Genomic DNA, 25,320 nt, shown 5'->3' with positions numbered 1-25,320 from the left:
CATATTGAACCTTGGAGAGAATCAGACTGCAAGAACAGTGAGCCGAGGGCATTGATGTCGTGAAGCCCCTCATCTTTCCAACTAATAGTCAAATATCTTGACAACCTCAAGACCGTTTTTTCCAATTCTTTTACGATACTATTGAGAAGCTTCATACGCACACGACACAAAAAGGATCCGGTCATTTGATGGGGATCTGATGAATAGCGCCTTAATTTGCACTTCTGTTGCATGATTTCACTATTTGCACTTCTGGTGCAGCGCTAGTAGCTGGGGTACCCGACATCTCATCTCAATGCTCGATTTCAAAGTCCGGCGAAGGGCCTGGATGGCCGACAATATGCTTCATGGACACGCAGCGCTCGTTTCAGCAGAATGCGGTTCTGGGAAGGCTCTATCTAAAAACATCTTCGTCGATCTCGCTGCCCTTTATATACAGATGTAGCATAACAGAAGCGGCTATCCCAGCGAGCGGTGTGGCTCCGCGCTGTCGGTTTAAGTCAGTTCAAGAGCTCAACTACGGGTGCTGACACATGGCGAGGGTACAGGTTGACGAGCTGGTGTGAAGGTTTGCTCCTCTTACTGAGTTTGTCATGCTTTGACCGGTGCGCACATGACCCATCCTGAGTACCATGGGCGCGTTGTACGCGATCTTCGCCAAGTCGTCCTTACACGGGCGCACAAAAATTCGCAAGGCGTGTATCCCCGACAGCATCGTCAAGGATAGTGGGAAACCGCGCTTGAGGCTTCCGATTTCTTTGTGGGATGCGCGTCAGGCGAAGTCGTTGAATCTTCGTAGACGAGAGCAAGGTGACTGTTGAACGTATTTCGTCGACCGCCGAATGGGAGGTACTGACCAACTGGGACTAATTCTCCGCAGAATGGCGATGAGGACGGATAAAAATGAAGATCGATACACCACCCCTATTAAATATTCGATTCCGAGTCAGCAGACAGGCGTGGGATGAGATCGCCCACATTGGCAAATAGCAGTAAATACAGGAGATCGCGGAAAGAGGCACCCATGAGCCCCAGTTGACCGATCAGTTTTGCTCATTAGCCTGTCAGCTCGAACGAGGCTCACATGAATCACCAAGGTGAGTACTGTATAGAATGACGCACTCTGCTGTATCTCACCCTTCCTAGGGAAGACACAGTCGGGGCACCGCCCACTGAGCAGGCACGCCTAGCATCAGTGACCCTCAGATCGATTATCGCAAAGCGGACTTCTGTTTCGCTGGCGGTTTCTCAGCGCCGTCGTCTTCTGAAGCGAGAAGAACGAGCTGGGATTGAATCATCGACCATTCGGGCAGGAGACAGACGATCGATCAGCTGGAGTCAGTCTCCGGGAGCTCCATGCTTCGCCCTTTCGGGCGAATGCTATGTTTTCGGATGCGAACAATCGCGGCTAGCCGTGTCAGCCTCGAGGTTGGCACAAAACAAACAATTCAGCGCAGTCCGCCACAGAGCGCCCAGTATGGTACATAAAGCCGCTATTCCGTCCCTTCCCTCCTTCCTCACAACCACCACCGTCTCTTCTCCTACCCACCAACATCTCCCCCCCGCCGCCAGCATGGTTGCTCTCCACGCTCGGTGCCTTCTCTCTCAGGCCTCGCAGCCTACCGACGGTGATTAGCATGGGTCCCGACGACCACGGGTATTCTCCTCGCTCACCTTGCCGTTCAATCCTTTCTCATCGCCATCTACCGCTCACAGTGTCGGAGACCCGGTGCGCTCGACGTCAATTGTGAGTCTTTCACGTCCCTCTTTGTTCTGCGCCACATCTTGACTGTTGTGGTGGTTAGGTTCGATGCGTGCCATCCCGGGCAATAGCGGCCATCTAGCCTGTTCACCGTGGCGGCTCACCTCTACAGTGTGGTGTGGCTGCCAACATGGGTCGAGCGGGTGATTGCGCCCAGGCGTCGGTGCTCCGCGGCTGCAACGTCTTTCCTGACAACGCGCGTAAGTCGGAGTGCACCCGGGACGAGTACCTCTCCGCCTTCACGGGGGTGGGAGGGAAAGGACGGACGCCGTAACCTGGAACGTGACTCGTAAACCGTCACGGGTAGACGACGTACGCGCCACCGCCGACTGTTCTACATGGAAGTCGCGGAACGGCGTCGCGTCGTCAGCGGACTGCTGCCTTGAGATGGTATGTCGTCGTCTTCGTTCTTCGTCTACTACTATACTCATTTTTATTCGGAAGCCCCCGACCTCTCCCTCATGCGCCACGCGACACCAGGCGACGGTCAAGGTACTGAGTGTGCAGCGGTAAGCGGACTAGAAGCAACCCCCTTTCGGCGCGTCCGCACCCGCACCCGCATTCCGGGGCACCTCTGCCGGACGTCATCTGCCGTGATCTGCAGTCGGAGCTGGGGCGTTGTGAGCTGTGGGGCATTAGCGCAGGCGAGTCCTATCCCAACCTCATCAGGCTAACGTATTCTATACAGGTGGACGACGACATCAGCCTTCCCCTCACCCACGCTGTCCCCGCAGTTTGAAGTGAGTCTCTTCGTCTTTGCCTCTTCCCGTCGTGATGCTGACTCGATTTGACAGATGCGGGCGTCGAGGCTTGAGCTCGCCTTGCCCCACCCTATGCCCGGTTGACCGCCCCGTCCCATGGACGGGGGTCCTGCGCACGGCGTGCCTCGCATACGGGCTCACCTCAAGACCTCGCCGTATCCTCGGATCCGTCCAGGAATGGATGGCAATCGACAAGACTGGAAGTGGCTTCGAGGGCGCAACCTGCCCTCGATTCAAGACGCCGCCCCGAGGTACGGTCGTCCATTGCCTACATGCATGGATGTTCCTGGTGCAGGCCTCTTCGTGGCCCTCGGGACTAGTACCGCCTAGGCGGGAAGCTAACGTGCACTAAAATATGTTAAGAGAGCTCAGACGTTGTCGGTTTTCGATTGTCGGTAGATACAGTGTCGCGGTCTCATGTATATAAAGAAACAAGTGACAATACTCATAAAGCTTGGAGCTTGAGGGCGCAGCTCGAGAATAGGGGCCTTAAGCTAAACCCTACCTTAGGTGGACGCGAAGACCGTGGGCAAGTTATCGCTCCTCGATCGTGAGGATACTTCATAGTCTTCGCCCCTTTGGTGACATGGCAAGTCACTCGTGTTCACGATGTACAGAGAAAACCGGCCAGCTCATCCTCCTGGCCTTAATGACAGCCCAGTTCACAGTGCAGTGTTTCAGGACTTCTAGCGGTGTGGTCGCGAGCAGGTTCCCTGACTTCAGCTACAGCCGTAACACCCTTCGCGCCGAGTGGAAAATCATTTCCGAGATCGACGCGCAGTGCTCATAGAGCTGGGGAGGAGTGTGATGCGGACTGCTGTAGAGATGATCCACTAGAAGGGGTTTGCCTCTGTATACAACTTTGGTGAAAGATATCACGTTGATCACATGGAGTTCCGCTTTGCATGCAATTGGGAGCGAGTCGCGGAGGTGGCCGTTGGGCAAAAATTTGCTCACACCTCTCCGGACATGATCAGTCTCCTCCTCCTGGAACAACGGGTTGCGGGAAAAGCAAAGCATGGAATAGAACAGCGCACGAATCCTGTAGTGAAGGAACAAAGTCACGACCTATCCACAACCCATTCCCGCACGGCCTGACAGCCCCCAATCTCGGGGTGGAGCAGTACCGCAGAGAGCCAGTGCTGCAAGAGGCGCCTCCGCCGGTCGAGAAATGTCGGTCGAAACTTCGCAAGGGGAAACTTTGGCGGGAGGGAGGGAATGAAAGGCTGCTGACTTGCCTTGAACGAGCAGCGTGCATATTAGCCACCACAAAGGCTAGAGATTGAAGTATGCTCACCGGAAGCGTCGCGCGAAGCCTGGCGTAGAGCTGTGCGAATGCGCTGTACCGCTTGAGGGCGTGTATGACGGTTCCCTCCTTCGTCCTGATCGCACAGTCGTACACTTGCGAAGGCGTAAGTTCGGTATGAAGGTGCGACGGTCATGCATCGCGGGACGCACCAACATATGCACCACCGCGTTTGTCTCCCACACTCGTCCACCCTGGAATCTCGACCCCTCTCGCGAAGGCCTTGCTCTCTCCGGAGTTATCCCCCAGCCAGATGTCGTTCGAGAATATGGATCGCGCCTCGACCGGTGAGAGAGGAGGGGAGTCTGGCTGGCCGAAAGGGTAGATATCTTGTCCAGTGGTGCTCGCGCTCTGTCCACGTTACGAAGGCGATCGCCGGTCAAAATCACCGCAGCCATGACGGAACGGACGCCCGAGCAGCGAAAACATGGCAAGACTCACATCGACGATGTCGTCGTAGAACTGCGCCTCCTCCTCTATGTCAATCCTATCCGGGATGAGGACGAGCAAGCCTTTAGAGTCTGAGCCGTCGGAAGGCTGACGGCTGAAGCTGGTGCTCGACTCGGCCGAGTGAGAGGGACTTGAGGGCGTTGAAATCATTCTGGGCTGATTGATGTCCTTTTTGGAGTGAAAGAAAGAGCGACGGTTGCATAGAGCAGTTGGAGCAGTCAGTCCATGGGGAGCGGAGGAGTGGTGGAGAGTCAGAGAGAGTATGTCAGCGTCGGCGAGCCTCCCGGACGTAATCTCGTGGGAGTTGGGAGCTCCTCCCAGGCACCGACGACCCTACTGCCACAATCCAGCGTCTACCTAGTACTAGTCCATCATTCACACTTCACGTTCATGAGAAACGGTCAGGCCAAGCTCAACTTCGTCTTCACTTGTTACCGTCTGATTGCGTCGATTTCGCATCAGTGGACAGTCCGAACCAACTGCATAAGTAGAAACAGGCAGTATTCCACATTAGTAGAGAAGAGTCGAAACCATCATGCCGCCTTGAATATTACAAGCCACACATCGCTAGCAACCCGAGTCCAATCGTCGGACAATCCAAAAAAATGGCCCGAAAGGTATCGCGCAGTCGCACGCTGCAGGCACAGGAGGATGTCCTTTCCGTCAGTCAATCACAGTGACTCGTCCAAAGATCAAACGAACTAGAAGAGCAGTGTCATCCTCGTCAACGGGATACATTATTGGATCTCGTTATGGTGATAAGCACGTTCGCTGTCATTCTAAGAGAACATCTTACACTCTTTCAGGAATCGAAGGTTACTTGAACAAGACCTGAGAACGAAGACATCCACATTCACAAAGCTGACCGACTGAGTACTTTCCCAAGACGAGTCATCCTACTACACTTGTATACTCCTTAAAGCCTGTGCGAAAGCCTTTTCACGAAGCAATACACTTCGCTCAAAGCTGTCCATAGGCGGACCAAGTCGGGCAGAGTTGATCCCAAGACTCTGCGAAACGCATTGAGCGACCCATCGTATAGAACATGAATGTCAAGAGGCTCACTAGACGGGACGACGTCTTTAGGGATGTCAGGCACGTCCTCTGCCATGACCACAGCCATTCCAGCCTCAAGATGCCAGTCGATGTGACAGTGAAGGAACCAGGGCCCTGGGTTGTTGGTCTATCATAAGCAGTATCCGCGGCCCCTCGTTAGACCCAGGAATCGCACGAGATACAGCATATGAAGTATGCCCGTACCTCAAACCGAATCGTGACATTGTCTCCGACTTCTCCAATGCTCACGGTATCGCGACGAACAGGGTTCACGTAGTTGGGTGTAACCTGACCGGCGCTCCGCACGACAGAGAACGCGTGCTACAACAGTTGCTGTCAGCCGACATTGCTTCACAATATGACGAGGATGAAGACGATACGTACGCCGTGCAGGTGAAAGGGATGGGGCTCTCCCGGAGTGGCCGCAGGGAGCGCGGGGAACGATATCTCAATGCTCTTGTTGGGCGGCAGATAGTACACGCTTCCTGCGGGCATGAGATCGAGCGCACCAGGGGTGCCACTCAGAATCTGGAGAAGAACAGGAACCGAAGGCGACGCATAGGACACATTGTTCGCATAGAAGAGCTGTGTAGTCGCATTCTGGACAGACGACGTGAGACGATCTACTTCTCGCAAACATGTGAACTCACAAAAGTGAAGTCAAGGTTGATGTTCACGTCCGCGCCTCCTGGGAAGGGTTGACCAGGCTAGTCTACATCAGCTGCATGACCATATCCAGACGTAGCAAGAAGCACTCACGGCAATAGGGTCCACCAGGGCGTGCAAGTTCGACTCGTTTAGCGGGATCACACTGGGAGTTTGATTAGTCGTGGGATCGGAATCTGGAGCGCCAACATAGCGCAAAATGGCCGAATTGATGCCACCAGCGAAGCCTTGTCCATCGGGGAGCGCGACGCTCGGGTTTGCCCTGATCCAGTAGTTATCCACGGCTTGAGTCGCGTTCAGCTGCGGCACATTGTAGCGTGAGAGCCCAGACAAGGAAATGAGAAGGGGAACGCACAATGATCGAGTATCGTTGAGCCGCGAAGATCTGGATGAAGTCAACCTCGAGCGGTTCAGTGTACTCGCCGTCCGCCTCGATGATGGTGAAATTGTGACTGTCGATGGTGAAGTTGTAGTTGGGCTCGCACGCCATGTTGAGCAGCCGGAACCGATACCTTAGAGCGAATAAGCAAAGTTTCAGGGCATATACTTTTAGTCGATGCGACGCGTACCTCTTGCCTTGCTCCACTGTGATCACTGATAAAGGCCACTCAGCCGGGCCTCCGGTGTATCTGCCAAGACCATTGATGAGTGTAGCGTTAGGTGTCCTAGGGCACAATAAGTAGTAAGTGGTGTGAAGACGGCTCTACGGAGTCCAGGCTGTACTGACGGGAACCTAGGTCCAAGGCGCGCAGCAATGTGCAGCCAGTCAGCAAGCGTGATTACCGTAGATTCTGTGAGATGTAATTAGTGAGCCATCGAACCGTGTCGGAAAGCGACAGCCTCACCATCGTCGACATCGTATGACGATAGATACGGATCCTCCGGATCGTAGATGACCAGAGGGCCACGGAGTCCGTCGCAATACTGAGTCATGTAATGACTGTGGTACCAGAATGTCCCTGGGAAAGCTTCAGTTGGGGTACATCACACATGTCGTGTGATTGGGAAGCAACTCACCGGCTTGTCCAGTTGCAGTGAAATTGTACAGGAAGGAGTTGTTCGGTGTAAGCGGGCATTGCGTGACAAACGCTGTCCCGTCGGCATAAGCCGTCGAGTGCTGAAAGAGGCCATGCCAGTGCTGCCCGACGAATATGTCGGCCCCGTCTCATAGGTTGAATCAATCGAGAGCACGTACGACAGTGGTGCCCGTGAGCATAGTCTCGTTGGTAAGTAGGTCAATCACGTTGATCTGGAAGTTGTCATTCTAGAGAGCAGATGTAATTAGCGATCGCCGCTCGATTCGAATACAAGAGATCGACCTTGTTGCCAATGATCAAGGGTCCCGGAAACGTCCCGTTGGGCAGCACGGCCTGACGAGTGTATCCGTCGGGAGTGACCGCAGCATCGACGATGTTGAGCGTCGTGATCGGACCAGCTTGAGCCGAGCAGCGGTGCACCAAGTAGGCGAGAGAGGCCATGAGGAAGACAGGGTGCTTCATGATGGCGAGAACAGCTGTGGCTTTCGTGTACTAGTGAGTAGGTACCTCTAGATGAATTGGAGGTGAAGAGCAGGGCTACCTTCTCTTTGAGCTTTATACGCTACCAACCGGATGTCCAGACGCTCCATTGCGTCTCAATCATGCAACGACACGTCCGCAGTGGCGTCGACTGCAAGACGGGGCCCGACAGCAGGCGTCTTAATCGCGTCTCACATGGTCTAAGGCGTCGCAGGACGCCTTGACCAAGTATTGGGGCTTACAGGAACACCTCGCCACGGCTATGTTCGAAGTGTTCATTCTATCGTATGTTTTCTAGCACTGAACTCGCACTCTCCTCGATGTCGCTGTCATTGCAAACGCTCACTGCATACAGCTCAACTTGTTAGCCCGACCGAGCAGGAGTGACACTCCACTCACCATCTACCAGTACGCACAAGGCAGCGTGCAAGACAGCCAGAAGCGCCACCATGACCGCTCTACACCCAAATTTAGCCACTCATTGTCAATTGCACTATTAGTCTGCATCGCTACACCACATAGCCGTTCACCGCGGGAAACGTAACAGCCAAAAGCAGCGGATAGAGGCATTTTGGCGAACCCATGCTGTAGCCGCAGCACCTCCATTGTCGCCAGGTGTGCGCTTCGCGCGGTCATCATTTGTTATGCTCTGCGCTATTCGACCTAGGGTCGGGATGTGGTGCACACCGGCGGCCTGTTCGAGGCGGCCGACACAGTCTACAGCCCATTTGAGCTAGAATGTACTATGTTCATGTCAGCCACCGGGGACACGCATGGGTTTCATTGTAACCTTGTACATACCTTGGGGACAGGCACCGCATAAACCCCACATAGACCCCGAGGGGTCGCTGCAATCGTACCGACTTAATGCCCAGTGTCTCGCGAACGAGTCAAATAAATCGCATGCCTCACTGACTTGAATAGGGTGGCTTTCGATATCGCTCGGACATCCAATTCTGCGAGTGATGTAAGAGGGCGGCCGCCGCTACCTTGTGAAGACAATCACGTCGGGCATCCGACGGACGTCCGCGAGCTTGTGGAGGCCATACATCTTCATGTCGCAATACATGAGGATTGAGTCTGCATAGAGATACAATGGTGAGTTCTGGCATGCATAGGTATTAGGACTTGTCGCTAGTTTACAACTGAACGAGTCTATTACTGATAGCGCTCGGAGCGAGCAGATAACGAGCGGCGGGAGTGTACAATAGCGCTACACAGTCAGCTAGAGTGCCGCTAGCCGACGTTTCCACTTTGCGATCTATTAATGATACCGGTGCCTCCGTGTCCCGAGCGCGTGTGCTACGAAGGCTTCTAGTCTTGATGGTCGAGCACCTCCTTAGCGCGTGCGACGTACAGCTCGAATCGCTTTTCGAAGCCCTCGCATATCCTGCGCGCGACGCCTTCGGAGCCGGGCACGAGATCGGCGGAGACTGCGACGGAGAGCCCGCCAGCGTACGACATGATTCCGATGCCGATGGTGCCCGCCCCCGCCTGGGGCGGGATGGCGGACCATTTTACAACTTCGACTCCGCTCCAAGTGATCGGACCCTTGGAGGGTCCCGGAACGCTGAAAATATCGCTGTCAGTACATGTACAACAGAAGAGGTCGCCGAAGGTGCTCATACTTGGTCAAGATGGCGGTAACTAGAACGTGAACAATAGACAATCAGCGACGCAAGTCGTTGAAGGACATAGTAGAACGTACACGACTCCAAACATACGTCGAGGAACGGTTTGACGACGCCGTTTCTCAACACCTTCACGAGAGGGTTCCAATGTGCACGCGACCTCGAGAACCACGACAACGGGAAGAGGATCGGCGCCTGTCCTGTAAGCTGCAGGAGGCGGAAGCAGAACTTGGGCCATGCGCTGTGCTTGAACAACGAGAGTTCGTAGCGGCACCTGTGGATGTGCGCATGAATCTCGTGAACGGAGATGTCGGATGTGAGGTTGGGTGACGGGTTCAGGTAGACGTTGGAGGCGGTCGACAGATTCCGCATCGACCAGTCGCCGGGCTTGCGGACACTGATCGGTCTGCACGGTAGGTTCATGAGCAACGACAATGAATCATACACGAGATGAAACTTGGTACATACATGAAGAAGCCCATTGGGCTGGGCAAATACTTGTTGACGGTCCGCCTTACTTTACCCCACGCCGTGCGCGGCTCCGGCTTGGAAGCAATGATATCCCCGAGCACGTCCGCCATGACGGCGCAGACGACATCGTTAAGGGTGACATGCCTCTTTTTGCTGCGAACGTTTCGTCGCTGGTCCTTTGGAACGCCAGCGACAGCGTATCCAGGGCGGGGTCCAGAGAACGCTTGCTGGCACACCTTCACATCTTGCAGGCTGAAGATGCGCGTGCTCGAGAACTCTCGATGGGGCGTGCGTTTGCCAGGCTGGTCAGCAGTGATCATCTCGACGCGCCAAAAGGTGAACAGGAAGAAGGCGATCATGCGTAGTCCCTGGAACGTGCTCCAGAACAAAGAAAATATGTTCTTGACGACCACGATCAGCCAGAAGAGAAAGCCAAGTAAAAACTGGAGGAAAGGGGCGACGCGCTCATCGGAAGCGTAGGGGTCAAGCGGCTTGAAGGATTTAGAGTATTCGGACGGAAGGAGCAGACCCCGCTTCGCTCTGTCAAGCTTGTCTGAGGCGCGGTTTATCATCTGGGCTAGGTCATCGAAGAATGACGTCAGGTACAGCTGGCTCATCACGAATCCTTACGTTCATGTAACAGGTCAGACAGGCTGGTATGAGTTTAAGGAGCGCATATATGCGTACCTTGACCGTCAGAAAGTGTATGGTGCCTACGTTAGAGGCGGTCAGTCAGGTGTATGCGGCAGCACCACGACGACATACCCTTTTGCGACGATAGCACAGGCACCATCGTCGCCGTGGTAATTCTCCACGATTAGAGTGTGCCAAAGCGGCTTTGAAAGATCCCAATCCTCCGCTATGAACTCGCCCACCTGTCACGCGTGTCAGGTAATTCTGTACTCGTCTCGGGGTTTAGAAGACTCGTTGGACCTACCAAGGCGTCGAGCTCGCGCTTTCCTGCGGGCTCAGGTAGCCTACGCACATGGATATGATTGAGAACGTTGAAATCTGGGTCGTCGACAAAGGTAGGGCCATGGAATAGGCGTCCAACAGACTCGAGTTTTTGCCGGAATCGGGGGAACCTCTCCGATTGGCGCGTGAATTGCTGAACATCGACGGCTTAGCCGAAGCCAAACTAACGAGGATGTTGTGGTTAAATGGCTTACTTGAGCGACCTTCTCAACTGTAACGTAGTCGCGCAGGATGCAGACGGATGTGCATGCCTGGGAAGAAAGTAAGGCACTACGTCATACGTGATCAAAGCCATCTTTCGACACATACCGGGTTGAAGTCAGTGATGTCGGAGAGTAGTAGCCAAAAGTTGTCAACTCCTCCTATCATCTGGCGACGCTCCGTTGCCTCTTGCGCTATGAAGTCCGCGACGCGGTCGGCGACCTCCCCAACACTGCCGACGCGATTCAACTTCGCGTCCACATCTTCAGGCGCCGGCGGCTGAACGTCCCCGTCATCGTAGTAGTACGACGCAGGGGTGCCTGGGGATGCAACATGGACATGACCGTTCAGTATTCGCCTCTGAAGGACCATGGTAGCGGCAGAGTCGTTGTGGGTGTCGATCTTGAGATCAAGGTGAGAAGAAGAAAGCGAAGCAAACGCCTGGCGAGAGCAGCATGCACGCCATGGAGTAGCACAGCCGCCCAAACTGTAACTCGTTGGCGCTCCCACCATGTGATTCTCCGGATAGCCGGCCACGTGGACCCAGCTGCAGGCGTTGCGATTTCCAGCAGCTGCTGCTTTATGGCCAGTGCTTACCGCGGGTCTATAAAGCTTCCTTCAAAAAGCAAGGCATCCCTACAAGTGGATCTTGGGGAAATATGGCGTTCGCCGACGAAAGTCGGAATTGTTGGATGGTTCCGGCACCTTCATCGTAGAAGGAGAACGGTGGTTCGATTCCCCTCCCTCATGGGAGCCGTCCATGAACCGCGGGTCTATCTGCTTTCCTCTCGCCTCATCTCAGTACGTATGGGACAAACCTCGCAAATTTCCGTTACTCCTAATTGGCAGCAATTGACACTCAAGACCCATAAGGTATTGCAGCATGATAAAGGACATGCGTAATATTGAAGCTTCCGGGAGCGAAGAGTGTACCTTGGTTCAAAGATTTGCCTGAAGAGAGTGTGCGCAGACCGACGCTCGCTACTGGATGAAACGACAATACACCTCACTGATGACGACTTGTATGCTGCTCTTCCCACATAAGACTCTATACAGCGGGAACGTGAACGCCATCTACATGGGGAATTGAAGGCGAGTCGATCGACTATTCCCCGTCCGAATGTTGACAGGATCCAAACATCACAGAGGATCAATCAAGTCTCAATTTGCTCAGCAGCCAAAGAGACTGGGCGCTGTATTAGCAGCCGTAACGAATGTGTCCGCGGGGGCTTGGCGAAGACACGCCGACGGTCTGCACGAACATATTGCAGGATGGCAGCTGAGTCCAGATGTCTCCCGACGGTGGAAAGGATTCGTCCGACATGATGGATCCAGGAACAGGCCCCCGTCGTTGTCGTGATTGGTGAGCATGTGTAGGCTATCTACAGTGCGCCCGGAAAATGTCAGAGAGTCAGGAGCAGTCAGCGCATGTGACGACAGTACGAAGACAGAAGATATCACGGACATGGCGGCACTCTCCAACTCCAACGAAGAGCTCGACATCGTAGTAATTACGTAGGCGGTAGGTCAGCAGGTAACGCCAAATGACATTCTAGGGGATGACGCACCATGTCGTCAACTCCAGCCTCTTACGCCTTGTGACTACCGAGGAAGCCGAATGCTATGCACGAGAAGACAACTCCGAGGTCCTTTGATCATGCGATATCATTGCTCAAGAACTCACCATTGTAACGAAGGCTCACATAGACGAGTGGAATGCCTAACTCGGCTGACCTCCTCACGAAGACGTCGCCATGGTATTTGGGGAGTAATGCCGATTCCCGTCATGAGCGAAAAGAAGGCACGCTGAATGTCACCGCAGTACGAGTGTTTTGCTTTTGGATGCGTCACCTCAGAGGGCAAGGGACGATGATGAAACCGCTACCGGCAATCCCTCAATGTAGCCTTGCACGGAGCAATCTTGGAAGCCGTCACTCAATAGGTGCATACCCAACAGATGTGAAGCTCACAATGCATCCCTGCCTATTCCAATCTAATGATTACCGTCTTCAGCTCGATGCGGTGTAACCAGCATCAGCAGCGACTTCTGTTCTCGAAGCACTTTCGTTGACGTCATTGAATGTGGAAGAATGGTTAGCCATGGCGACCGTTCAAGTAGCTGTGACATCGTGGGTCACCACAGCCTCCCTGGCCGACTCTCGGGAAGAAGCTTCACATCGTCCATGTATCGAAGACTCAGAGGACAAGCCGTAAGATGACAGCTCACCGTGTTCCCTGTCGACCGGCCTGAATCGCTCCGTATGAACTGCCTAGATCAAACCCTCCTCTACATGGCTATGCAGGTTCCATCCTTTTGCAACATGACTGTGATTGATGCACGGACGGTGAAGGACGAACTGATCCACGAAACGCTGCGGAGAACTTATAGTCGAGACGGTGTCTTCTGAGGCCGCCCTACCGCCTCGCACCTGCTACGAGATGTGCTGAGAAACTCTATGAACACCTCTGATTATGACAAGTTCTCCAAGATGGCGGCTTCGTGGACCTACAAGGCTCCGTGAATCGACCAATGTTCTACAGACAGTGTCAATCGCCGGACTTTTTGCATGACGACGGAACGGGACAACTCTTGGCTCGTTCGACATTTCCCATGGTAAGAGTACTTTGCGGCACCATCCGATCACCGTTACCCGGGTTCCCCGTTAATCTCTCCCACTATCGTGCCACCATGCTCCTTCTCTTCTCATATTTCTTGCATGATTGGACGTTTGTCTAATGGATCGAAACCAACAGACGTTCTTCGCCAGCGGCGCTCGGACTCGCACAAGCTGCCATTGCAAGGGTGGCTGCCATATCGACGAAGACGACTCTCATCTGTGTATTTGTGGAGTACTCGTCGAAGTCCACAATGCGTCACATTAATGAATGCATCCGTTCATCCCCCTTGTAGAGTCCAATTCATGGTCAATCCAACGCTCGGTGGACCCTGCTTCGTCAACGTTTCTCTCGCGCCTGTTCATGTTTGGGGTCCTTTCGCTTGTCTCCGTCGAGCCGTGTGTTTTTCGGGCAGTCATCCATGGTAACTGTCACGTTTCGCTCCGAATCTAGGTTACAGGTTTGCCAAAAGTCAAAACCCAAAAGTCAAACACACCTCCGGATAATGACGGGCTTTCCGCTTGAGCGACGAGGATTGCAGTACGCGCGTTACCGCGGATCTGTTAAATACACGGGGGTCTCGAGGCTTCCTCCCCCACTTGCACCTAGTCTTGCAACATACTGAGGCCGGATCCTCTTAACATTCTACTCTTAGTTCTCAACTTCCTCGGCCACTCCTCTCCTCTTCAAACAAGTCTGGCACTATGTTCTTCTCCAAGAGCCTCATTGCTATTTCCGCGCTCTGCTTAAGCCTTTCTCTTCAAGCTCACGCCCATGCTGCTATTGCTCCGGCTCTTGACGTCGAGGGTACTCCCGTCCGCAGCGACGTCCAACGCCCCACCAAGGCGAGGCCCTGTGGTAAAGTTGATCTCAGCGGAATCGACACCTCCACCGCCATTACCCCTGCTGCTAATGGCAGTTTCGTTGCGACCATTACCAACTTCAATCCGTGCGTGTCGAGGGTCTACTATGGATAGCCCCGCCTTTACTGATCGGATAACTACTGACAGTGGTCTCGATGGCTCACGTCAAGTGACTGCTGCCGTGAGCGCCGACGGCACGGGCCAGGACTTCGTCGACGCCGAGGTCCTCCAGAACGGAGAGAAGGTATGCCATTCGCCTTCCCGCAGAATTTCGCATCAAGCCGCTAACTGTAGCTCGTCTCTCCGTCAGAGACCCACCAGCACGGGCTCGCAGCAACTCGTCGTCCAGATGCCCGCGGGGATGACCTGCACGGGCGGCGCGTCGCAGAGCAAGTGCCTCGTATCCTTCGTCACCGCGGGCCGCTTCGGCAACTGCGTCGTCGTCGACCAAGGTGCTAGCGCGTCGACCAACGCTACGACTGGCACGGACGCCGGGATCGCGACGGATGCCGCCGCCACCTCGGTGGCTGATGCCTCGACGACTGACGCCGCCGCGACGTCGACGTCCATGGCTACTACTAGTGCCGCCGACGAGGCAGACCAAGCTCAGGCACAGACCAAGGCTGACAAGCTTAAGCAGCTCATTGAGTCTCAGCTCAAGAACAAGGCCGTCGTACGTACCTCCCGTCTGTGTTCTGTACCGTTGAGGGCACTTGCTGACGCGTTGCACAGGGCACTCGTGCTGCTCGCATCGCCCGCCGCGTTTCTGGGCTCCCCGTCGTAGAGGTTCTCGTGTGAAAAATGCATGCAGATAATCTGTGATATACTAACGGACTAGCCATTGGGGATGATCGACCGGTGGTTTCCTCCATTGAGGGATTTCTACGATTGTGTGTACGCCTTTGTGTTGCAGTTTTCGAGTACCCAATTCATCGCTTGACTATATGTATTGGCGTTGCACTGACGAGATGGACCTTCGAGTTTACTCAGGATGGTCCGTCAGACGAAGCGACTCACAGTGACTGGTGCCATGAGCGTGCCCAGGCTGGAACTAAGTACTAGTGCCGCTAACTGCCCCCGCTTGCAGAACGAGTGCCAGACAGTCGCAGCACACATGAGCTTATCAAGCGACCCAGTGACAGCAAGACCAGATAGAGATAGAAAGTAGTCCTCGTCGTGACCATGCTCACTGGCCCTAGCCCCATGATAGGGCGACCAAGAGAGGAACACGCGTTCAAGTTTGAGGAGGTGAACACCGCAGTCCCGTGACACAAGATCGGGCGGACCGGCAAACAGCGAGTACATGTAGATGTCAGACAGACGCCCTACTGCAGCTCTAGCCTCTCCCTGGTCTACCTATGTACGCATTCGGCTATTTCTGGCTCCAGTCCTCACCGACGCCTCGTGTTCTACCGCGTTGGCACAAATTCCCGGAGGAAGCACAGTCCAGCACAAATCATCGTCAGATGTCGTGCTGTAGGTCCAGCAGAGCGATGTGATCTCGATCTGAGCTAGAGCCAAGCAATGGAGGAGTGCGCGAGCGAACAGCACGTGGTGAGTGACAAACAATATGGTTGTACATTCAGCCTTCGGGACCAGTTACTTTACAGATTACATGCGCATTATCTGCATTGTGCAGTCGTCTACTGCCCGGAAACTTTCTTCCACGAAGGACGCGAGGTGAGCTCGGCCCACCATCTGTCACATTGCATACATCCATGAGAAAACACTTCAAAATGCAACACATTGGGTACTCACCTCTTTACGTTGGGGTACTTGTCTGACTCGAGGAGGTCAATGCCCTGTACTTTAAGAAGCGCACCGTAGGGAAGGTGGAAGATGTCGACGATGGTGAGCTCCTGCGCACACATACATCGTCAGCGATGGTCACAACAAACGAGACCATGGCAGCTTACGTCGCCCCCGATGTATTTCTGGCGAGAGAGGAGGGCCTCGTAGCCTGCGAGCTTGCCTGCCAGCGTCGTCTTGTGCTTCTCGACTGTCGCAGGGTCCGTCTTCTGGCCAAGCAGCCTGCAATCACCAGTTAGCCCCCTTGTCTCTACCCCTTCCCAACCCCCTGCGATGCTGAACTCAATACCAGAACCGGGAAAAACGAACGCTCACGGCTTGAACACGTTCTCAAACGCCAGCGCCGACACCGACGGGTCGAAGTTGCTCTGCTCGATACTCGCCCCTTGCTCGAAGAGCGCAAATTTCTGCAGGTTCTTCGGGTCCGGGATGATCTTGTCGACGCCGCCGTTCTTGAGCGCGAGGTAGCGCGCGATAGCGCGGGACTCGAACAGCTTGAAGCCGTCGTCGTCGATGTACGGCACCTGGCCGAACGGCTGGATGGCGACGAACTCGGGTGATTTGTGCTCGCCCTTCTGGAGCTCGATCACGACGAGCTCGTACGGGACCGAGAGCTCCTCGAGGACGGTGCGCACACGCTGGGTGCAGGTCGAGTGCGGGTTGCCGTAGAGTTTGAGGACCATCGTGGTGTTAGAGAGTTAGGTGAGTGCTGGAGAGTGCGCTGAGAGGCTGGGAGGCTGAGAGGGTGCTTGGGTGCTTGGATGCAGTGGTCAAGGGCCCATGCCCGCGGTTTTTATAGCTCGAGGATCAACCTCGTCGACAGTGCGGTGGAGAATCATGCCTTGCGGCTCGCCAGGTGATCTCGTCCCGAGCAGCGGTCTCCAGCGTTCGTTTGGAGATGACTTCGCGGGCGCCAGTATTAGAACTGTATGCGACAGCACAAGTAACGTAAACGATGTCGCGAACTCGTCACCAAGTTTTCAGCATATCATATATCGCCCGTATTCCCACGTCGGTGGCTTCAAAGAATCACGAACAGCGAAGAGGACATCCGACGTTTATCAGAATGGAGGCGTATCAAAAGTGCAATTCTCCACAGCGGCAAGATTGACAGGCTAAGACAACGAGCGTCCACTTGGTAGATGTATTCCGAGCTTGGTCACAGCGCCCACAACCTAAACCATTGACGAGCGCGGATGTAGGATGGAGTTGAGTCAGCAAATGGTACTGTATGCGAGATGTACGTCAAGGAAGTCTGTTTGTCACGGCTCTAAGGTGTAGTAAACGGTCAGAAGGAGGGTCGAGACCAGATGTCGGCAGAAATAGACACGTACGGTATGGCAAAGGCTATACGAATTCTACTTTCAGATTGATGTTTCGTCAGTTAAAGATTCTCCTGACAAAGCTTTCCCATAATCACCTCAGCGCGATGTGTCCGATACCGCAGGCTGACAAGCCTCGAAGCGAGTGCATGACATTGCACGCAAAGTGCCTCTGCCCGGCAACTGCCGATACTTACAGGTCGCGTCTTGCCCTACATATAGATTATTGCACTGCCGTCTTGCCCCGAATGATCTTATGCATGTGTTGCATGTGTTGCGCTTTCGATACCGCAGGTGTGTATAAAGGGCTGATCCGTAGCCTACGAATTTTTGATAGCCCACTCGAGAATCTTTCAGTCTTGAGGCGTCTGGCTGCAGCTTACAAGCGAGGCAGCTACATTCTCCAAGGCAACGGCAATATGCAAATGACCCATGCGCAGCTCGAAGCTGCTATGCCACAAGGTGCACCGTGCGTGTACGTCCCATTACTTGAAGTAGTCTGGCCATGGGATTGAATTGACTGATATAACTCCCGACAGCTTCTGACATAGCCTCTCACAGCCTCAAGTGACATGCAAGCGTCTGATAATGTACTTAGCTGTCGTTCCCGCCACAACCTCAAGAGCCATTGTTTTTTCTGTCTGTGATCTATGGGCGTTGCCTGCGAAGTGTACACCAAACTGCTCTTCCAGCGCGGCCATGGGCATCCTCTCTGGGAACCAGAGCCGACAGCATCAGGAGAGGTGCTCATCGGCGACGTCGGCTACATCCTTGACGGCGGTTTCTACCGTCTCTTCAACGCGACCCTTGCAGCTGACGACGCGGTGAACCAAAGATACGGAGTGCCCGATGGCTACGTGCCGTTCAAAATTCCTTCGACATTGAAGCACGCCCGAGCCAATGCTCTGCAAGCTGGACCGATCTGCAGCAAGAGCGTCACCGCAGTGACCGCAGATGCATCGCTGTAAGCCGCCTGATACCCACATACTGTGGTATGCGTTTCTCACATCCAAATGCAGTCAAGCAGGGGTTGGGAACGCAGGGGGCCTGGCCAGTCTCCGTTTCAAGTTTGCAGAAGAGCAAGGAGCCATCCTCGTCCTGAAGAACGACGCGCACCGAGAGGCCCTGCACCCTTGCCGGGATCTCACGCAGTACATCCTCCTCAATCACGCCGGATGGCACCAGTTCTCTCGGAACGTCTGCAGACTCGACCTCAAATCCCAAGACATCGTCTTCGTCTGCGGCTGTGTCAAGACAGCCGAATGGGCGCTTGCTGCCGCGACTCACCGTGCGCGGGATGGGGAGATCTCCTTTGGTGGACAATTTGCCCCGGTCTCCCAAGCGACCTTTTCTCTCTCGACCACGCAGGACGTCTCCACGTCCTGGGAGCATCGGAGTGGCCCCAAAGGCGCATCAAGGGTGGGCTCAGACGAATCAGCAAGCGATCAGTGCATCTTTCTCCACTATTACAAGGTCAAGCATCGCCCCTTCCTCGTACCGAAGGTCATTCGCGCGGGCACAGAGGAACCGCATTTGAGTCGTTCTCCTACCCCGGAGGGGCCCGATCAGATGGTGCACATTCCCGAAGAGGATGCCTCCACAACGGAGGTCGAAATGGTCCCGAGTTGGTCTCATCAGGCAAGAGGCTTTTGTCTGCTTAGTCGTGCATTTTTTGACCGATAATCCTAGGGCGGTGAAATGCTCGACGATATCTTGGATTACATCCTCGAAGTAGGGCAATTCTTGTCCACACTAGTCAACGTTAACAGTGATTTGTAGAAAACAGATGCAACCTGCGCCATCGCTTCCGACAGGGATATCAGTATGATCTGTGCTGTAGGTCCTGACTAGTCCATCCCTCTTCTGCTATATCTCATGTTCATATTAGCTTCAGGGTAGTGAAGGCTTCCTGCCAGATAGTGTGTCGGACCACCTCACCACAACGCCACCCATTCTCACTGTGACGGGCGGAGGTATGCAACATTTTCTGTCCCATAGAGCCTAAATCAGTCTAACATATGCATTCCAGTTGGAATGCTTGCACACAACAATGCATCTATCGATGGCACCCCGGACACTAGTGATTCCTCTCCGAGACGCTCGCCAATGGTACAATTCTTGCCGGGGCCTGCGCGACTCCTGCCATGTCGTCGATCGGGGCGGAACGGCCGCCGGTCACGGTCTCGATCTGTGTCCCGTGGTCTGTCGCCATTCGCTGCTGCGCTATCCTCGTTCTGCGCCCCGGGAATGTCACCTTCTCAAGATGCTAGCCATATACAGCCTGCGCCTCTGGCGACCATGGCTTCTCATGCATCTCCTACACAGCAGAACTACGTCATCCACACGGACGACGCGTCAACGAAGCTCTTCAACCGCGTCCGCCGACAATGCTACAACTGCCACATGACTGAAACCTCCACCTGGAGGCGTTCGATCCTCACTCCTAGCGAGTGGGTATGTAGCTCCGCATCTTCCCGCTGCTCATAGCGTATGAATGATCCTTGTTGACTCGTGTGTTTCAGCTCTGCAACAAGTGCGGTTTGCGCGAGCGCAGGCAGCCCCGCGTGCTGCCGGAAGAGGCTGCGGAATTCGTCGAGTTCTGCGATGGGGGCGTCGAGGAGCAGGGACGTGCCGATCCGCAGGCAGAAGCTCAAGCGTCAGCATCGCTGTTACTTACGGCATCCCCGATACATCTCAACGAGAGTAATCGTAGACGTCAGGGCAACAAGAGTAAGACTGAGGCGCGCAGAACGTCTACCTTCATGAGAACGTCTCCCGGGCCTTCATACGGGCCAATGTCGCTCGCAGACTACCCGCCCATGCCGCTTAAAAGGGCGAGGGGCCGTCCTCCAGGGTCAAAGAACAAGAAGACCTCGCAAGCGGAAACGGGAGCAGATTTGCAGGCGGAATATTGGAGTGAAAGTCTCAAGAAGTCAAGTGGAAGTGAGGGTGGTTGGAATAGGAATGGACCGAAGTTGGGGTCGTCGCAGAAGAGAGAGCGCGCAGCCAATGGAGACGGAGACGAGGATGATGGTGGAAGGCCCACTAAGGTTCGTGTTGTGTTTCCCTTTGGGGAGGTGGTCTTGGGTTACTCACAGTGCATCTCAAGAGGACACGAAAGGGAACTGCACAGTGAATTATGAGATCGGTGAATAGACGAGATTTGGCATCACGACGGTTGTCGGTGATGCTGTAGTACTCGGCATCACGGGGTTGGAGCACACCCCAACTGGTTCTCAATGAATCGCATCTGAAATTTCTATGTAACAGCGATGGAGTGCAGCCGCGATATGTATTCTGATCACAATACTTGGACAGTATCATGGTATGCTCAGTGACATTCCTTCAATCTCGGGATGAGGATCATAGAAATGGCTGGATTACTGCGCGTATAATTCACGCTCGAGCCTCGATCAAAATGTGCCTAGGTCATAAGCGGTCGCATGCTCGAATGCATGACGAGCTATATCGTGGTCATACTCCGTGGGTATTATCTTTCGTACTCCAAAGGTACATCACTCCAAATGTAGTACTAGAGTACCAACAGGGCTCATTGGACACGGCGTGAAGGATATTGTCACGCTCACGATGAAGTTTGATGGGCATCCAGAGAACACCCCATGGGTCTCAAATGTACGCGTCCGCCGCCGATTGGGCCAGGTGTGAATATGGTTGCCCTGATGAGAGATGGTATGCGGTACGGAGATGAGCTTGTTGAAGAAGAGGATGTCCGCCCAATGAGACTCTGCCGACGATGCTGATTCCACGCCACCCGAAGTCAAGGCGCATCGACCGAGAATGACAGCAAGACGCGGCTTCGTCACCAGGAAATCACTCTTGCCTGAGTACTTGAACACCAGCATCATGGGCGGGTCTCCGCTCCAGGAAGGCTCTGTCGGGGTCACTTCCTCTAGTGTCCAGTCTGGGAACTTGTCCTTGATAGTCTGCAGAGGAATACGAAAGGGTGGCGACAGGGTAAAATTGCAGGGAATGCTCAGAAGTAAATTCGATGAGGAAGGTGGAGGTCGATGTGTGATATAGATGTCTGTCCACCGAGGAGTAACCTCTCTGCCACGAAGAAGCAGGCCGTTGCTTGTCACCGCAACCAGCGCCGTTCGTCGAATGATGCTATATGTCGTATCCCATGATCCGACGTGATAGACGGAACGTAGTGGGTCTTGAGCGGAGAGGCAAGGAGTTAGGAGCAATGCCAGTGTGTGCTTCCTCCCGGACAGATGCTCGTCGGAGTAGCAGCGTAAGACTCCAACAGCGACGGATTCGGAGACCTCGACGACTTGCATTTGGGCGTGACACCCAAAAGGTGTCATGGTAAAAGAAGGGACAGCTGGAGCAGGGGTTCGTGGACTTCGCCTTGTGATTGCGTTGCGACCTCGCCGCGACGAAGTAGACTGCACAGACGGAGCCTAGGTTAGGAGCCACGTCGAGTAAACGAGCACTATATCAGACGTACCCGAGCACTAGGTATATCGCCGATTATAGCCCACACCTGAGGCTCAAATGATATCCCCGAGCAGAGATAGAAGTCGCTTGGAGAGCGAGCAAAGAGGTAGGTTGATGGAGCGTCGTGCAAGCATGCGGGTGAGCAATGATCTGGTAGCGGTCGCCCACTGAAATTCAGTCTCGTCAGCGTGGGATCACTGTCCCAGGCAAAGAGCGAGGTATCCGTGGAATTCTTCATGATCTCCTCCTGAAGTCTATGGAACGCGTGTTGGCCTTCCCCGTAAAGAGTGGGCATGTGGATGTCGAAAATGCCCATCAAGCAGTACGCCTGATCTTCCAAACGTCTCGTCTCGCGTCCTGCAGCCCAGGAGAGGCGACAGGCTACGCTCATGCTAGATACCGGAGCCTCCATTCGAAGAACCGCCGAGGGTACGGTCGTGATGTCTTGCAGTAGTTCGGCCAGCTCCATCTTCGTGCCCAGTTCTTCCCATTCTTTCGACAAGAATACTAGAAGCCCAGGCGCGATGAGCTCCTGTAGCCAGCATCGTCAATATTCCAGGAACACGAATACGTGCGTATGACATCGTACTTGTAGCGTCCAGCCTCTTCTATGCCATTTGCTCTCTCGGAAGTCTGAGCGATCTGCGCACAACTCTCCCCGGCTGTTCCTAGAGACGTCTCGAAGATATGCGTAGCATGCCCTTGCCAAGGAATAGTATCGATACATTGAATTAATGGCTTCCGAGAGTTCCGAACTACTGCTCTTGTCGATGCAGCAGGTGTCGTTCCAGATCCACTTGTGCCCGTGCCGTTCAGCAATGATGCACGACTCACGGATCTTATCGGAGGCGTGGTCGCGAGGTACAGTCCCATCTGCCTCGCATCTCTTTCGTAAATCCTGCATGTCTTGGAACGACTTCTCATCGGAATCCCAGACATGGGAGAGGATGGCGTAACCACCCTCGACCTCATCAGGGCGATCAAAGTGATGCAGTTCGGCACGGCCTGTGCAGAGGAGCCACATTCCCCTCGAGGGACTCGCTGAAACGGTTGCTCAGTATATAAGAGAGGTCTATGAGGTGGGGTACTAACCAGCTTGTGAGCTCCGAGATGGGGCGACGAGGAACTTGGCAGCCCTAGCCTGGCTATGATACAGGGGTTACGAGGGGCATGCAACTGAGACTGCTGGAGAGGCTGGCTGGCATGCAGTACGGACACGAGAAAGGGCAGTGTATTGATTCTCTGCCAGATACAACGTGGGAAGTTGAAACGTGCCCAGATATGAGGAAGCTATGGCCCCGTGTCCTATTATGCAAAGTAACCGCCGCCCTGCCCAAGCAATGGAAGATTCGGTGACAGCTGCCGCCGGTGGTAACCTAGTATATGGCGGTTCGCAAAATAATAGGCCCTCTACAAATGAATGACAGGCTCAGGTTGGTTAGAGGCCAAGGTGCGAGTTAGATCGTCACCCAAACGGCTGAAAGGGGCCACTAGTGATAGTCCATGAGACGGCTTGAACTCACCTTGCTGGGCTCTAAGTGCCAAACTACCTGAGTAGACTCACATAAGGTGCTGGTCCTACAGACTAACATAAGAAGAAGGGCCCATAGCTTTTCAAACTGTTCTCAAGTACTGATGGTTGTCGAAGATTTCGAACTTGCTTCAAGCGCGGGGCGCCCAGAGCGACTAGGTTTCATGTGTCTAAAAAAAGACGCTCCCATACGGTGAGATGGCCGAGCGGTCTAAGGCGCCAAACTAGGGGATTCCATGCAATCTATTTCGTCCAGATCTCATCCTATCCCACTCTCATCATTTTGCATGGATGTTTCGCGAAATCTATACCCCTGCTACTTGTGGGGGCATCGACACCACTTTTCACCAGCGTGAGTGATCGTCGTTCAACTTTAGGCACAATTTAGAGGGATATCTGAGCAACTATGGAAGAACTACGATAGGAGACAAGATTGTAGAACAGAAGGCCTGGGGAGGCCTCACCATGCACCAAACCGGCGACACAGAAATAGAGCATGTCTCATACAGATGGGAAAATTTGAGACAAGGGAGAGAGAATACAAAACGAATCGAAGACTACAAGGCGCTCAGGCGCTACCAGGGCTCGAACCTGGGTTTTGGGAAGACACAATTCAGAATCCCAAGTGATAATCACTGCACTATAGCGCCATTCGAGAGAATTTTGCCATATACTGGCGATGGCGTCCCGTCTACCATCCGCCATACCGCATATTAGCGGTGGAAGGTGCGCATTGCACCATCACGAACCCCGTAGAGGAGTGAGGCTCGCACTCCGACGGTTCGCGACGCAGAGCCGCCGTGACGCGCTTCCACATGCCGACGATCGAGCGGCGGAAGCGATGGCCTAACGTGTAGTCCCTGCGAGGGTGGACATGGGTCCGGCGAACGCTGGGCCCGCGCGGCCGTCTGTGTCTGTGACGAGGGAACGGGGATAATGTCAGCACAATGTGCTGCAGAAGTGAAAGAATGGGGGGCGGGCGGGTGCGGTGTGCGATACGTACGGGTGGTGGGCGAGTAGGGGCTCGATATGGGAGCGAGATGAGGTCGTGCGCTGCCTTGGGCGAGCGGAGCGGTAGTCGTAAGCGGGGCGGTGGTTGTACGTGTCCCCACGTGAGGAGTGATAGGTGCGGTGCGAGTGGATTGAACGGAGGGAGGTAACGCTTGGGTATGCGTCTACCCAGGTGACGTCTCGGTATGCTCGTGCATCCATGGCGGCAGGCATTGGCGGGAACGGGAGCATGGCAAGATGAACCTGGGAGCGGATAACACCGGTGCAGAGAGGGAATGCGCGGGAAGCCGGGTTCGACTCGCGACATCAGTGGGGGGACGGGGGACGTATTATATAGCTGAAGCCTAGACTGTTGAGGACCAACAAAGCTGCAGGTGCCACCGAGCGAATTTCGCATTTCACAAGTGTGGCCCTGCCAAAAGGTCGGATAGCGGCACGAAGAAGCATGGCTATGAGAGAGGAGAGACATACGAACGCGTGTAATGATGGAGCGCGACGGTCTAGATGCGTACAATGGGAGGGGAGTCGAGCCACCGAAGGCCATCGGGGGCCACGGTTCACAGCGCCGGAGACAGTGCTGGGCGGCGGCGGCGATAGCAGCGAGGACAAAGCAAGGCGGAATACCGGACTATTCCGCTAGCACGGCCGGGGGTTAGTAGAGATAGCTTTATGGAGGAACGGAGCGATGTAACACGCAAGGATTTGTGCGATTATGTAAAGCCGAGTGGGGCACTAGCCTCACTAGAAGTATGACTGCCAAAGTGACTTGAGTATAGGTATAGAGGGGAGTGCATTGGTGTGGACATACTGTACAACATCGCAGGTCGACCGCCGTGCACATGATCAAGTGAACGGAGAACAAAGCAAGACTGCAGAGGTCAGCGAAACAACAAGGGTTCCCATGGAAAGCG

The 25,320-nt window shown here is 54.4% G+C and overlaps 8 protein-coding genes and 1 non-coding gene across 9 annotated transcripts; 3 read left to right on the top strand and 6 right to left on the bottom strand.

Annotated features, from left to right (window-relative positions):
- Positions 1-3,584: 3,584 nt before the first annotated feature.
- On the bottom strand, positions 3,585-4,429 carry DICSQDRAFT_62774 (Phox-like protein; the record flags this gene model as incomplete). The annotated part of the gene is made up of 4 exons (XM_007366657.1): positions 3,585-3,761; positions 3,821-3,924; positions 3,982-4,180; positions 4,277-4,429. The coding sequence occupies 4 exons, from the start codon at positions 4,427-4,429 to the stop codon at positions 3,585-3,587; spliced, it is 633 nt and encodes a 210-aa protein (XP_007366719.1).
- Positions 4,430-5,239: 810 nt separating this feature from the next.
- Dslcc12 (laccase) lies at positions 5,240-7,479 on the bottom strand (the record flags this gene model as incomplete). Its single annotated transcript, XM_007366656.1, has 13 exons — positions 5,240-5,289; positions 5,345-5,462; positions 5,540-5,656; positions 5,720-5,935; positions 5,986-6,042; positions 6,095-6,301; positions 6,357-6,513; positions 6,571-6,666; positions 6,729-6,792; positions 6,847-6,960; positions 7,019-7,139; positions 7,197-7,265; positions 7,321-7,479. The coding sequence occupies 13 exons, from the start codon at positions 7,477-7,479 to the stop codon at positions 5,240-5,242; spliced, it is 1,545 nt and encodes a 514-aa protein (XP_007366718.1).
- A 1,137-nt stretch (positions 7,480-8,616) lies between these two features.
- Positions 8,617-11,168, bottom strand: DICSQDRAFT_107340 (uncharacterized protein; the record flags this gene model as incomplete). Its single annotated transcript, XM_007366655.1, has 9 exons — positions 8,617-9,088; positions 9,147-9,161; positions 9,223-9,555; positions 9,618-10,245; positions 10,308-10,333; positions 10,386-10,495; positions 10,558-10,728; positions 10,790-10,846; positions 10,899-11,168. The coding sequence occupies 9 exons, from the start codon at positions 11,166-11,168 to the stop codon at positions 8,833-8,835; spliced, it is 1,866 nt and encodes a 621-aa protein (XP_007366717.1). The 3' UTR covers positions 8,617-8,832.
- A 2,948-nt stretch (positions 11,169-14,116) lies between these two features.
- Positions 14,117-15,073, top strand: DICSQDRAFT_171019 (uncharacterized protein; the record flags this gene model as incomplete). The annotated part of the gene is made up of 4 exons (XM_007366654.1): positions 14,117-14,361; positions 14,423-14,519; positions 14,586-14,948; positions 15,008-15,073. The coding sequence occupies 4 exons, from the start codon at positions 14,117-14,119 to the stop codon at positions 15,071-15,073; spliced, it is 771 nt and encodes a 256-aa protein (XP_007366716.1).
- Positions 15,074-15,829: 756 nt separating this feature from the next.
- DICSQDRAFT_107335 (glutathione S-transferase C-terminal-like protein) lies at positions 15,830-17,253 on the bottom strand. The gene is made up of 5 exons (XM_007366653.1): positions 16,854-17,253; positions 16,400-16,790; positions 16,192-16,306; positions 16,034-16,134; positions 15,830-15,973 (listed from the first exon to the last, which is right to left on the bottom strand). The coding sequence occupies exons 2-5, from the start codon at positions 16,765-16,767 to the stop codon at positions 15,919-15,921; spliced, it is 639 nt and encodes a 212-aa protein (XP_007366715.1). The 5' UTR covers positions 16,768-16,790; positions 16,854-17,253; the 3' UTR covers positions 15,830-15,918.
- Positions 17,254-18,056: 803 nt separating this feature from the next.
- Positions 18,057-19,089, top strand: DICSQDRAFT_62743 (uncharacterized protein; the record flags this gene model as incomplete). Its single annotated transcript, XM_007366652.1, has 2 exons — positions 18,057-18,370; positions 18,426-19,089. 2 exons carry the CDS (start codon positions 18,057-18,059, stop codon positions 19,087-19,089), a joined length of 978 nt encoding a protein of 325 aa, XP_007366714.1.
- A 2,971-nt stretch (positions 19,090-22,060) lies between these two features.
- Positions 22,061-22,891, bottom strand: DICSQDRAFT_22795 (HET-domain-containing protein; the record flags this gene model as incomplete). The annotated part of the gene is made up of 2 exons (XM_007366651.1): positions 22,061-22,399; positions 22,457-22,891. Coding segments are annotated over 2 exons (774 nt in total), but the record flags the coding sequence as incomplete, so codon positions are not given.
- Positions 22,892-23,968: 1,077 nt separating this feature from the next.
- DICSQDRAFT_t105 lies at positions 23,969-24,048 on the bottom strand. Its single transcript has one exon. It is a non-coding gene; the product is annotated as a tRNA-Gln (tRNA).
- Positions 24,049-24,730: 682 nt separating this feature from the next.
- DICSQDRAFT_137400 (uncharacterized protein) lies at positions 24,731-25,282 on the top strand. The gene is made up of 2 exons (XM_007366650.1): positions 24,731-25,162; positions 25,218-25,282. The coding sequence occupies exon 1, from the start codon at positions 24,892-24,894 to the stop codon at positions 25,063-25,065; it is 174 nt and encodes a 57-aa protein (XP_007366712.1). The 5' UTR covers positions 24,731-24,891; the 3' UTR covers positions 25,066-25,162; positions 25,218-25,282.
- The last annotated feature ends 38 nt before the right edge of the window (positions 25,283-25,320 follow it).

Source organism: Dichomitus squalens, assembly GCF_000275845.1.
Source record: "Dichomitus squalens LYAD-421 SS1 unplaced genomic scaffold DICSQscaffold_19, whole genome shotgun sequence".
NCBI lineage: Eukaryota > Fungi > Basidiomycota > Agaricomycetes > Polyporales > Polyporaceae > Dichomitus > Dichomitus squalens.
This window is presented reverse-complemented; position numbering and strand designations above follow the sequence as displayed.

Coding starts and splice junctions, on each gene's coding strand:
- DICSQDRAFT_137400 (XM_007366650.1), top strand. CDS start 24,892: ATGATGGAGCGCGACGGTCTAGATGCGTACAATGGGAGGGGAGTCGAG.
- DICSQDRAFT_107335 (XM_007366653.1), bottom strand. CDS start 16,767: ATGGTCCTCAAACTCTACGGCAACCCGCACTCGACCTGCACCCAGCGT. Junction 16,307..16,399: donor TTTGAGAACGTGTTCAAGCC/GTGAGCGTTCGT, acceptor TGGTGATTGCAG/GCTGCTTGGCCAGAAGACGG. Junction 16,135..16,191: donor AGAAATACATCGGGGGCGAC/GTAAGCTGCCAT, acceptor ATGTGTGCGCAG/GAGCTCACCATCGTCGACAT.